This window comes from Dendrobates tinctorius, unplaced genomic scaffold (assembly GCF_039654945.1).
Source record: "Dendrobates tinctorius isolate UK_male_01 unplaced genomic scaffold, ASM3965494v1 ptg000232l, whole genome shotgun sequence".
Lineage (NCBI taxonomy): Eukaryota > Metazoa > Chordata > Amphibia > Anura > Dendrobatidae > Dendrobates > Dendrobates tinctorius.
In genome coordinates, this window is record NW_027361899.1 from 1968479 (window position 1) to 1982237 (window position 13759).

Consider the following 13759-nt stretch of genomic DNA (forward strand, 5'->3'; position numbering starts at 1 on the left):
TCCTGCAGATTATTACACCACAGATCTGTATGGCACCTCTGCACATTCCCACATGATCTTCGCCCGTTGCGCCCAGTCACAGAGCCTCCCAGAAGTCGTGCCCCATGGCTGGGGGTACAGTGTGGTTATTGGGGAGCCCCTCACCTGCCGTTCTCCAGCACTTGTCTCCACATGTCGTCGCTTTGTTCAGGGCGCTCTTTGCGGTTGTTCACCAAGTTTGGCCGCGTCTCCTTCTCTGCCTCCAAATGCCCGAGGTGGGAACGCACCGTGCCTGCCGCACAGCAGATGAGCCCCGGTGGATGGATTTACCTGCCAAAGACCAACTGATCGTCAACAGCCTCACCTGCTAATCTCTAAAAGAGCCAGTCACCCAATATGTGGGCGCAGCCAGAGCACGAAACCAAAGACATGAGCCGCAGCACACCACAGTATCAGCACGATGTGTAGGAGCGTGTTCACACTGCGCACAGGACACAGACAGAACCCCGGACACAAATACAGTGAGGAAATAATAATAATCCCGCATGTGACATAAAAGCCATCCCACCACGACGAGGCGTACCCCGCATATCTGCAGTCATATCATCCACGGGATATCAGTACTGGGGCGTTATAAGAGGGGCTGATATCAGTCACATATGGTGTAATGTCTGGAGGTTATATCAGTACTGGAGCGTTATAAGAGGGGCTGATATCAGTCACATATGGTGTAATGTCTGGAGGTTATATCAGTACTGGAGCGCTATAAGAGGGGCTGATATCAGTCACATATGGTGTAATGTCTGGGGGTTATATCAGTACTGGAGTGTTATAAGAGGGGCTGATATCAGTCACATATGGTGTAATGTCTGGGGGTTATATCAGTACTGGAGCGTTATAAGAGGGGCTGATATCAGTCACATATGGTGTAATGTCTGGGGGTTATATCAGTACTGGAGCGCTATAAGAGGGGCTGATATCAGTCACATATGGTGTAATGTCTGGGGGTTATATCAGTACTGGAGTGTTATAAGAGGGGCTGATATCAGTCACATATGGTGTAATGTCTGGGGGTTATATCAGTACTGGAGCGTTATAAGAGGGGCTGATATCAGTCACATATGGTGTAATGTCTGGGGGTTATATCAGTACTGGAGTGTTATAAGAGGGGCTGATATCAGTCACATATGGTGTAATGTCTGGGGGTTATATCAGTACTGGAGCGTTATAAGAGGGGCTGATATCAGTCACATATGATGTAATGTCTGGGGGTTATATCAGTACTGGAGCGCTATAAGAGGGGCTGATATCAGTCACATATGGTGTAATGTCTGGGGGTTATATCAGTACTGGAGTGTTATAAGAGGGGCTGATATCAGTCACATATGGTGTAATGTCTGGAGGTTATATCAGTACTGGAGCGCTATAAGAGGGGCTGATATCAGTCACATATGGTGTAATGTCTGGGGGTTATATCAGTACTGGAGTGTTATAAGAGGGGCTGATATCAGTCACATATGGTGTAATGTCTGGGGGTTATATCAGTACTGGAGCGTTATTAGAGGGGCTGATATCAGTCACATATGGTGTAATGTCTGGGGGTTATATCAGTACTGGAGTGTTATAAGAGGGGCTGATATCAGTCACATATGGTGTAATGTCTGGGGGTTATATCAGTACTGGAGTGTTATAAGAGGGGCTGATATCAGTCACATATGGTGTAATGTCTGGGGGTTATATCAGTACTGGAGCGTTATAAGAGGGGCTGATATCAGTCACATATGGTGTAATGTCTGGGGGTTATATCAGTACTGGAGCGCTATAAGAGGGGCTGATATCAGTCACATATGGTGTAATGTCTGGGGGTTATATCAGTACTGGAGTGTTATAAGAGGGGCTGATATCAGTCACATATGGTGTAATGTCTGGGGGTTATATCAGTACTGGAGCGTTATAAGAGGGGCTGATATCAGTCACATATGATGTAATGTCTGGGGGTTATATCAGTACTGGAGCGTTATAAGAGGGGCTGATATCAGTCACATATGGTGTAATGTCTGGGGGTTATATCAGTACTGGAGCGCTATAAGAGGGGCTGATATCAGTCACATATGGTGTAATGTCTGGGGGTTATATCAGTACTGGAGTGTTATAAGAGGGGCTGATATCAGTCACATATGGTGTAATGTCTGGGGGTTATATCAGTACTGGAGCGTTATAAGAGGGGCTGATATCAGTCACATATGGTGTAATGTCTGGGGGTTATATCAGTACTGGAGCGCTATAAGAGGGGCTGATATCAGTCACATATGGTGTAATGTCTGGGGGTTATATCAGTACTGGAGTGTTATAAGAGGGGCTGATATCAGTCACATATGGTGTAATGTCTGGGAGTTATATCAGTACTGGAGTGTTATAAGAGGGGCTGATATCAGTCACATATGGTGTAATGTCTGGGGGTTATATCAGTACTGGAGCGTTATAAGAGGGGCTGATATCAGTCACATATGGTGTAATGTCTGGGGGTTATATCAGTACTGGAGTGTTATAAGAGGGGCTGATATCAGTCACATATGGTGTAATGTCTGGGGGTTATATCAGTACTGGAGCGTTATAAGAGGGGCTGATATCAGTCACATATGGTGTAATGTCTGGAGGTTATATCAGTACTGGAGCGTTATAAGAGGGGCTGATATCAGTCACATATGGTATAATGTCTGGGGGTTATATCAGTACTGGAGCGTTATAAGAGGGGCTGATATCAGTCACATATGGTGTAATGTCTGGAGGTTATATCAGTACTGGAGCGTTATAAGAGAGGCTGATATCAGTCACATATGGTATAATGTCTGGGGGTTATATCAGTACTGGAGCGTTATAAGAGGGGCTGATATCAGTCACATATGGTGTAATGTCTGGGGGTTATATCAGTACTGGGGCGTTATAAGAGGGGCTGATATCAGTCACATATGGTGTAATGTCTGGGGGTTATATCAGTACTGGAGTGTTATAAGAGGGGCTGATATCAGTCACATATGGTGTAATGTCTGGAGGTTATATCAGTACTGGAGCGTTATAAGAGGGGCTGATATCAGTCACATATGGTGTAATGTCTGGGGGTTATATCAGTACTGGAGCGTTATAAGAGGGGCTGATATCAGTCACATATGGTGTAATGTCTGGGGGTTATATCAGTACTGGGGCGTTATAAGAGGGGCTGATATCAGTCACATATGGTGTAATGTCTGGAGGTTATATCAGTACTGGAGCGTTATAAGAGAGGCTGATATCAGTCACATATGGTGTAATGTCTGGAGGTTATATCAGTACTGGAGCGTTATAAGAGGGGCTGATATCAGTCACATATGGTGTAATGTCTGGGGGTTATATCAGTACTGGAGCGTTATAAGAGGGGCTGATATCCGTCACATATGGTGTAATGTCTGGAGGTTATATCAGTACTGGAGCGTTATAAGAGGGGCTGATATCAGTCACATATGGTGTAATGTCTGGAGGTTATATCAGTACTGGAGCGTTATAAGAGGGGCTGATATCAGTCACATATGGTGTAATGTCTGGGGGTTATATCAGTACTGGAGCATTATAAGAGGGGCTGATATCAGTCACATATGATGTAATGTCTGGAGGTTATATCAGTACTGGGGCGTTATAAGAGGGGCTGGTGTAATGTCTGGAGGCTATATCAGTACTGGAGCGTTATAAGAGGGTCTGATATCAGTCACATATGGTGTAATGTCTGGAGGTTATATCAGTACTGGAGCGTTATAAGAGGGGCTCATATCAGTCACATATGGTGTAATGTCTGGGGGTTATATCAGTACTGGAGCGTTATAAGAAAGGCTGGTATCCGTCACATATGGTGTAATGTCTGGAGGTTATATCAGTACTGGAGCGTTATAAGAGGGGCTGATATCAGTCACATATGGTGTAATGTCTGGGGGTTATATCAGTACTGGAGCGTTATAAGAAAGGCTGGTATCCGTCACATATGGTGTAATGTCTGGGGGTTATATCAGTACTGGAGCGTTATAAGAGGGGCTGGTATCCGTCACATATGGTGTAATGTCTGGAGGTTATATCAGTACTGGAGCCTTATAAGAGGGGCTGGTATCCGTCACATATGGTGTAATGTCTGGGGGTTATATCAGTACTGGAGCGTTATAAGAGGGGCTGATATCAGTCACATATGATGTAATGTCTGGAGGTTATATCAGTACTGGAGCGTTATAAGAGGGGCTGATATCAGTCACATATGATGTAATGTCTGGAGGTTATATCAGTGCTGGAGCGTTATAAGAGGGGCTGATATCAGTCACATATGATGTAATGTCTGGGGGTTATATCAGTACTGGAGCGTTATAAGAGGGGCTGATATCAGTCACATATGGTGTAATGTCTGGGGGTTATATCAGTACTGGAGCGTTATAAGAGGGGCTGATATCAGTCACATATGGTGTAATGTCTGGGGGTTATATCAGTGCTGGAGCGTTATAAGAGGGGCTGATATCAGTCACATATGATGTAATGTCTGGGGGTTATATCAGTACTGGAGTGTTATAAGAGGGGCTGATATCAGTCACATATGATGTAATGTCTGGAGGTTATATCAGTGCTGGAGCGTTATAAGAGGGGCTGATATCAGTCACATATGATGTAATGTCTGGGGGTTATATCAGTACTGGAGCGTTATAAGAGGGGCTGATATCAGTCACATATGGTGTAATGTCTGGGGGTTATATCAGTGCTGGAGCGTTATAAGAGGGGCTGATATCAGTCACATATGATGTAATGTCTGGGGGTTATATCAGTACTGGAGCGTTATAAGAGGGGCTGATATCAGTCACATATGATGTAATGTCTGGAGGTTATATCAGTGCTGGAGTGTTATAAGAGGGGCTGATATCAGTCACATATGATGTAATGTCTGGGGGTTATATTAGTACTGGAGCGTTATAAGAGGGGCTGATATCAGTCACATATGGTGTAATGTCTGGGGGTTATATCAGTACTGAAGCGTTATAAGAAAGGCTGATATCAGTCACATATGGTGTAATGTCTGGGGGTTATATCAGTACTGGAGCGTTATAAGAGGGGCTGATATCCGTCACATATGGTGTAATGTCTGGGGGTTATATCAGTACTGGAGCGTTATAAGAGGGGCTGATATCCGTCACATATGGTGTAATGTCTGGAGGTTATATCAGTACTGGAGCGTTATAAGAGGGGCTCATATCAGTCACATATGGTGTAATGTCTGGGGGTTATATCAGTACTGGAGCGTTATAAGAAAGGCTGGTATCCGTCACATATGGTGTAATGTCTGGAGGTTATATCAGTACTGGAGCGTTATAAGAGGGGCTGATATCAGTCACATATGGTGTAATGTCTGGGGGTTATATCAGTACTGGAGCGTTATAAGAGGGGCTGATATCAGTCACATATGGTGTAATGTCTGGGGGTTATATCAGTACTGGAGCATTATAAGAGGGGCTGATATCAGTCACATATGGTGTAATGTCTGGGGGTTATATCAGTACTGGAGCGTTATAAGAGGGGCTGATATCAGTCACATATGGTGTAATGTCTGGGGGTTATATCAGTACTGGAGCGTTATAAGAGGGGCTGGTATCCGTCACATATGGTGTAATGTCTGGGGGTTATATCAGTAATGGAGCGTTATAAGAGGGGCTGATATCAGTCACATATGATGTAATGTCTGGAGGTTATATCAGTACTGGAGCGTTATAAGAGGGGCTGATATCAGTCACATATGATGTAATGTCTGGAGGTTATATCAGTGCTGGAGCGTTATAAGAGGGGCTGATATCAGTCACATATGATGTAATGTCTGGGGGTTATATCAGTACTGGAGCGTTATAAGAGGGGCTGATATCAGTCACATATGGTGTAATGTCTGGGGGTTATATCAGTGCTGGAGCGTTATAAGAGGGGCTGATATCAGTCACATATGGTGTAATGTCTGGGGGTTATATCAGTGCTGGAGCGTTATAAGAGGGGCTGATATCAGTCACATATGATGTAATGTCTGGAGGTTATATCAGTGCTGGAGTGTTATAAGAGGGGCTGATATCAGTCACATATGATGTAATGTCTGGAGGTTATATCTTGTAAGGGGTTGACCCACTTGACTGCTTCCTCAGGCACAGACAAAAATATTTAGAATTGAGAGTCCTCTGTGGTTGATACCTTTTAATGACTCAAAGTTTCAGTTAGCCATTGAAAGGTATCAACCTCTGAGGACTCTCAATTCTAAATTCTACTGGCTAAAGGTACTGTCGCACTTAGCGATGCACCAGCGATCCAGATAACGATATGACGCGGTCAGGATCGCTGGTGCATCGCTAAGTGGTCGCTAGTGAGCTGCCACACAGGCAGATCTCACCAGCGACATCGCAGGGGTCGGGGGTCGCTACTTACCTGTCAGACGAGGCGATCCTGACGTCTTCCCGCCAGCGTCCACGCGTCGCTCGTCTCCACAGCAGGAAGCCGAGCAGGAAGCTGACGACGAGAAACGGTCCAGGACGTTTTCGCGCGATCAGCGATAACCAGCGGGGGAGCCGTCGGAGGTAAGTATCAGACACAGCGATATCACAAAAACCAGTGACATTATAGCAATATCGCTTAGTGTGACAGGCCCTTAACACGGTACAGAGATATACATCTTTCTTGTATTGTGGCACCCCAGGAGTCCGGTTGCCACAGTTGCCTCCCTCCAGGGGGATGATAACATGCCTGGAAGCAGAGAGGAGTTCCCTGATCAGGTAACCACTACACCCAACACTTTTCCTACTCTAGACCAGAAGGGGGAGCGCTGAACCCTGTTTTAGGGGAGCTTCCAGCAAGTTCTGGGCTGGAGGAGGAGTTAGTTAGTTGAGTCTGGGATTGAGAAAGAGCAGGAAGCATGAAGGAGCTGCTCCCCAGACTAAAGTAGAGAGAGGAAAGGAGAAAGAGCCAAGAAAATCCTGGGGAAGTGGAGCCGTAAAGAAGCTCACCCAGGTCAGGGCGCTGGATACTGGACACCAGAGTCCATGGCTGTCTGGGAACGACAGTCTCAGCAGCCAAATCCGGAGAGCAGGAGACTGCAAGCCTCCTGGCCTCACCAAAACCCCTGAGGCACAGCAGCATACAAGAGCCTGGAGCTGCCTGCCGTAGAGGCAAGTACTAAGGACTGTAGAGAACAGAGGACCGAGTATGGCTTCAAGCTACAGGGACCTCAGACAGTAGCGCAGGAAGGAGGCCTCCAACCACACTTGGTTCAAGGGACCCTGATCTGCTTTCAGGCTGCTGGATCTCCATTTCCATCTGTACCAGTGCTTTGGTCTGCACCTCAAGCCTTCGGTAAAAGGTAAAAGAACAGTAAGGCTGGAGTCACACATAGCGACTCACCAGCGATCCCGACAACGATATCAATGTGTCAGGATCGCTGGTGAATTGCTATGTGATCGCTGGTGACAGCTTCACCAGCGGTCAGCACAGCGACGCCCAGCGCGCGGCGTCGCTGTGTTCCTTAGTTACCAGCGCGCTGATGCAGTGGACTGGTAACTAACGCGCACATCGGGTATCTAGGGACGCACGTCTCCCACCTGTCACACGCAGCGATGCGTCTGGCCAGCGGGAGACCAGCGACCAAAAAAAAATCCTGGCCTTTCCTGCAGCGATCAGCGATACCGGCATGGGGGCCGGTCGCTGATCGCTGTCACACACAGCGATCTCGCTGGTGAGATCGCTGTTGTGTCACAAAAATTGTGACTCGGCAGCGATCTCAGTAGCGAGATCGCTATGTGTGACGGGGCCTTAACTCTTGTGTCTGCAGTTATTGATCACACTCGCAGCCCTGCACTACAGTTATCCACCATCCTGCACTTACACTGCCCTGGGGTTAAGCTCTGCCTGTGGAGAGCTGAGCCAACTCTGCTGCATCACCACCAGCCCCAGCGGTCTGTACAAGTAGCATCAGCTAACACCTTTATTGCCGAGTACCACAGGTGGCGTCACGAACTTATCTACAAGTAGACTTTATTCCTCATCAATCCTTATTCTTCATGGACACTCAGGGCCACGGACCAGGTCACTGCTGCCGTCACACATCCCTTTAAGGCAACAGCCCGGTACCGAATTACCCACAGCCCTGAGGGGGTGCTCCAGTATCAGGTGGACACAGGAACCGTTCTGGTAGATAGTCACCTACTGGTTTATTGGGGATGACATAAACCTTGGCACGGTTCAGCAAAATAAACAGAACTTTGCTGGCATAACAGTAAAACAAACAAAAAACACGGTCCTGATAAGTCCATTCCCTGCAGGGTTCACCTGCAGTTATCACGCACAGTCCTCAGCTCCTCCTGGAGCTATGTGGGAGTTCCTGCTCTCCCAAGAGCCGACCCCCTGAATTTCATAGACAAGTATGTAACACACATGTGATGATCACATGACACTGACCTCACACAGGTCCTGGCAGACTCTGTAGGTGGCGATACGGTGGACCTCCGCCCACCCACTCTATGAAGGTCCACTAAAATCAGCCTATAGCATAGGTTCCTATTAACCCTCTCAGTACCTAATGTGCTGGTGGCAAAAACACTCTGGTTTTACATCTCTGACCGCAGTATGCACAGTGACACGTATCTCCCTTCATATACTGTGCCAGAGACCCTGTCACATATTCCCCCCCTGCCCAAAGCCGGGGGTTTTGGACCTTCAGATATCAGACAGGGAATTCAAGAGAGAGCATCTGTGTTACCATGTAACTTCCCTGGCCTATGCTCTATGTGGAACGTGAAGTCTTGAAGGACTAAGAACCACCTAGTCACCCGGGCATTCTTACACTTCTTCTCTCTCAACCATTGCAGAGGTCTGACACTAACTTAAACCTGCGGCCTAGCAGGTAGTACTTCAGAGTGTCTACGGCCCACGTTATATCCAAGCACTCTTTCTCCACTATGGTGCAATTCTTCTCGCAAGCAGAGAGTTTCTGGATCAGGTACAGGATGGGATGCTCTTCTCCATTTATTTCCTGTGACAGCACAGCTCCCAACCCAACCTCTGAAGCATCGGTCTGGACCACAAATTCTTTGGTAAAATCTGGTGCAATCATCACCGGATGCTTACACAGAGCCTGCTTGAGTTCTTGAAATGCCCTCTCTGTGTCAGGAGTCCATTTCACCATTGTCCACTTGGTGCCCAGAAGGAGATCCGTTAACGGTGCGGCAATTAAGGCAAAGTTCGGGATAATACGCCAGTAATACCCCACAATCCCAAGAAACGCCCACACTTGTTTCTTGGACAGCGGTTGCGACCACTTCTGAATGGCTTCTATCTTATTCAGCTGGGGCTTGATCTCGCCTCTCCCGACGATGTAGCCTAAGTACTTGGCCTCCTCCTTGCCTATGACACACTTCTTCGGATTTATGATAAATCTCACTTACCTCAATGCATCGAGGATCGCCAGTACCAGTCAGAGCTAAAGATGACAATGTCATCCAAGTAGGCTGCGGCATATTTCTTATGTGGAGCCAATATTCGATCCATCGCCCTCTGGAAGGTAGCTGGGCCCCCTGCAGTCCAAAGAACATCATGGTGCACTGGAAATACCCATCTGGCGTCGAGAATGCCATCTTCTCCTTAGTGCTCTGCGACATGGGGATCTGCCAGTACCCCTTTATCAGGTCGAGGGTTGTGATGTAGCTTGCGGGTTCCAGTCGCTCAATGAGTTCATCCATGCGGGGCATCGGGTACGCATCAAAACGGGACACCTCATTGAGCTTGCAGTAGTCGTTACAAGACTGCAATTCACCATTCGGTACGAGGATGATGGGACTTTACCAGCCACTTCTTGATTCCTCTATCACCCCGAGGTCCAGTATTCTTTTCACTTCCTTAGAGAGATTATCTCCCACCGTGCTTTGGGGATTCTGTAGAGTTTGAGGTTCACCCTTACATGCGGCTCCAATAACACATCGTGTTCCACAACCTGTGTGCGCCCTGGCAACTCCAAGGACAGGTCACAGTTCTGCTGCAGCAGGTCTCGACATTGTTGCTTCTTGGCCGGCGTTAGCATCTCAGCGATCACAAACTCCTCAATCTTGGCTTCAGGACGGGCCTTCAGGCAAGGAGCTCCCAGAGGTTCACGGTCCCACCAAGGTTTGAGTAAGTTCACATGGAGTATCTGGTGTGGCTTTCTGTGACTGGGCTGATGTACCTTGTAATTCAAGTCCCCAAATTTTTACACCATCTCATACAGGCCTTGCCACTTTGTCAAGAATTTACTCTCCATCATAGGGATAAGTACTAGTACGCTGTCCCCGGGCTGGAATTGCCTTAGCCTTGCTGATCAGTTGTACACCCTCCCTTGGGCCATTCTTTCTTGCAGCTGGGCGACATGCTCAATGACACTCCTGTGCGGCGTGACCTCGGCTTCCCAAGTTTCCTTGGCAATGTCCAGTAGGCCTCGTGGATGTTGGCTGTACAGGAGCTCGAACAGCGAGAAGCCAGTGAAGGCCTTTGGCACTTCTCTGAAAGAAAAGAGCAAGAGCGGGAGCAGATAGTCCCAGTCCTGACCGTCCTTCTCAACAACCCTCTTGAGCATGGCCTTCAAGGTCTTGTTCAAGCGCTCCACCATCCCATCGGTCTGCGGATGGTAAACGGAGGTTCGTAGCTGGGTGATCTGGAGGACTCTACACAGCTCCCACATCACTTTGCTCATAAACGGATTCCCCTAGTCCGTCAAAATCTCTTTGCGCAAACTGGTCCTGGCAAAGATATGGACAAGCTCCCGGGCTATACGCTTAGCTGAGACATTCCTCATTGGCACTGCTTCAGGGTATCTGGACGCTTAGTCTATGACCACTAAAATGTACTGATGGTCGCATACTGATTTAACGAGGGGACCTACCAGGTCCATAGCAATCCACTCAAAGGGGGTTTCTATCACATGCAAAGGCAATAAGGGGCTTCGGAAGAGAGAGGTAGGAGCAGTTATTTGACAGGTGGAGCAGGACCTACAACAATTCAGGATCTCTCGGTAACACACTGGCCAATAGAACCTCTGTAAGATTCTCTCCTAAGTTTTCTCCACCCCCAGATGTCCACCGAAAACATGTGAATGGCCCATGTCTAAAACCCTCCGACGGTAGGGTCCTGGAACTAACAGCTGCTCCACTATCTCACCTCCCCTCAGTTTGGTCACCCGATACAATAACTTGCCATTGACTGCAAAGGGAGGAAACCTGGTGTCTGCCCCGGCTCTAGAGCAGCCCCATTGCATACAGTCACATTCTCAAATGCCCCCTTTAATGTAAGGTCCAAAAGTTGAGCAGTTCCAAAGTTCTCTTCGGGCACCTCTAAGTCAGGGAAGCCGTGCTCCTCTGTTACCGTCTCGTTCTCCTCTCCAGCGAGGACACATACGGAAAAACTCCTTCACTTCCGATTTTGATGTAGTCGCCTTCAGAGGATCCTAGCTTTTGACCGGGACACGCTGTACATCCCCCTTTTTCCAGATGTTCTTAAACAGAGCAAAATCCCACCCCAGAATGACAGGATGGATTAAGTACTTTACTATCCCACCCTCATGGGCTCTATCCCCACAGTCTGTTCCCATGGTTACGTGGGATAGTCCTTGGCATCAGCGTGTATGCAGTAGATGCCCACTAACTTGTGAGGGATTAACTGGTGGGGCAATGCAGCGCTAATGAGGGTCCCCAGACTTCAAGAGTCCCAACAGTCCTAGAACCATTACCCCATTGATGGACACGCCACACGACTGGGGACCCTCGCTGGGTTGACAGTCCACACTGCAGGCCGGGCAGGCACAGTAGGAGCAGCGCTGGCCTAAGCTGCAGTCCATAGGCTCAGGGGGCATATGACACTGGGAGGCTGCGTCTCCGGTTTGTGACACCGCCAACAGACCACATCATTCATAAGCACCTTGGATGAGCCCTCAGCAGGGTTGGGATGCCCCTCAGTTGTGGGTCTAGCCACACTCCGTGGGGAGCCTGCCCCCTTTTGGGTTTCCCAGTATGAGGAAGTAGCGACGTTTAGTTTCACGTGGGATTTCTCCACAACCTGATCTCTCTCAACCAGGCCCACCAAGTCATCTGCATTCCGGGGGTCTCCCTGGACAACCCAGGTGTGTATTTGCCTGGGGAGGGAGTGGACAAACCTGTCCATCACCATACGCTCAACCATTTGAGCTGGAGTGGAAGTCTCTGGCTGCAGCCTCTTTTGAACCAGGAGCAACAGATCAAACATCTGGGAGCGTGGGGGATTATCACCAGCTGAGCCCTTACAGACATAGTCACTCCCAGGCATGCAAGAATCTCATTTTTTAATTTGTCCTACTCTTTTGCGTCCTGGAGGGCTAGGTCATAATATGCCTTTTGGGGTTCACCAGTCAAATAGGGGGTCAGCACCTCCGCCCACTGCTCTGGTGGTAGCCTCTCATGCTTCGCTACCCACTCGAACACAGTCAAAAAGGCTTTGACATCATCCCCCAGGGTCATTTTCTGTAAGGCTTGTCTTACCGTTCTCCGGACATGCGCGTCATCACCTGGAGACAGAGAGGAGACTGTCGGCCTTACTCGAACCGCCTGCGAGGAGCTCCATTTGCAGCGTTAGCGCCTCCTGCTGCCGCCGCATTTGGTGATGAAGCTGCCGTGATAACAGCTCAGGCCAGTTTCACATATGCGTTTAAGGCCGCAGCGGCGGCCTGCGCACGGCCACCGCTAAGCCCCGCCCCTGCCGTGCCTCCTCCGGTAGCTCCGCCTCTGGGCGCATGACGCTGCCGTGCGCAGTATGCATTTGGCGGCGCCAGTGTCCTTTTGACGGTGCGCCGACCAGCGCCAAACACAACCTGTTGCAATTTGGTTGCGTTCGGCGCACCGTCAAAAGGACGCAGGCGCCGCCAAACGCATACTGCGCACGGCCTGCGTCCTCAGTGATAAAGATAGGGGATGCATGACGCATGCAGCGTCATGCGCCCAGAGGCGGAGCTACCGGAGGAGGCGTGGCAGGGGCGGGGCTTAGCGGCGGCCGTGCGCAGGCCGCCGCTGCGGCCTTAAACGCAAATGTGAAACTAGCCTTACTCGTCTCCTGCTGCGCCGCTTGCTGCTGCTGACTGGCGAGCTGATGCTGCTGTACTTGGACGAGATGCTTCACAAGCTCCTCCATGCTTGTTCCTGGAACGCTGCCCACACTCAAAACACCACATGTGAGGGGTTGACACACTTAGCTGCTTCCTCAGGTAGACACAGGCGCCGTTCTGGTAGAGAATCACCTGCTGGTTTATTGGGGATGACATAAACCTTGGCATGGTTCAGCAAAATACACAGAGCCTTGCTGGCAAAACAGTAAAAAACAAAAACCACAGACCTCATAAGTCCATTCCCCGCAGGGTTCACCTGCAGTTATCCCGCACAGTCCTCAGCTCCTCCTGGAGCCATGTGGGAGTTCCTGCTCTCCCAAGAGCCGACCCCACTGACTCTCATGGCCAGGTATGTAACACCCATGTGATGGTCACATGATCATGACCTCACACAGGTACTGGCAGGACTCTGCATGTGGAGATAAGGTGGACCTCCACCCACCCGCTCTATGAAGGTCCACTAAAACCAACCCATATCATACGTTGCTATTAACCCCCTCAGCACTTGGCGTGCTGGAGGAAAAAACCCTCCTGTTTTTACATTACTGACTGCAGTATGCGCAGAGACACATATCTCCCTTCACACACTATGCCAGTGAC

The 13759-nt window shown here is 49.0% G+C and overlaps 1 protein-coding gene across 1 annotated transcript in view; it reads right to left on the reverse strand.

Moving 5' to 3' along the window:
• Nucleotides 1-13523, reverse strand: part of LOC141060004 (epoxide hydrolase 1-like) — a 54281-nt gene extending 40758 nt beyond the window's left edge. Inside the window, exons 1-2 of the mRNA XM_073556247.1 lie at nt 13387-13523; nt 145-309 (exon numbers count right to left, since the gene is read on the reverse strand). Coding sequence (XP_073412348.1) covers nt 145-173 — 29 coding nt within the window. The 5' untranslated portion in view covers nt 174-309; nt 13387-13523. The remainder of the gene's footprint in view (nt 1-144; nt 310-13386) is intronic.
• Between the last annotated feature and the right edge of the window lie 236 nt (nt 13524-13759).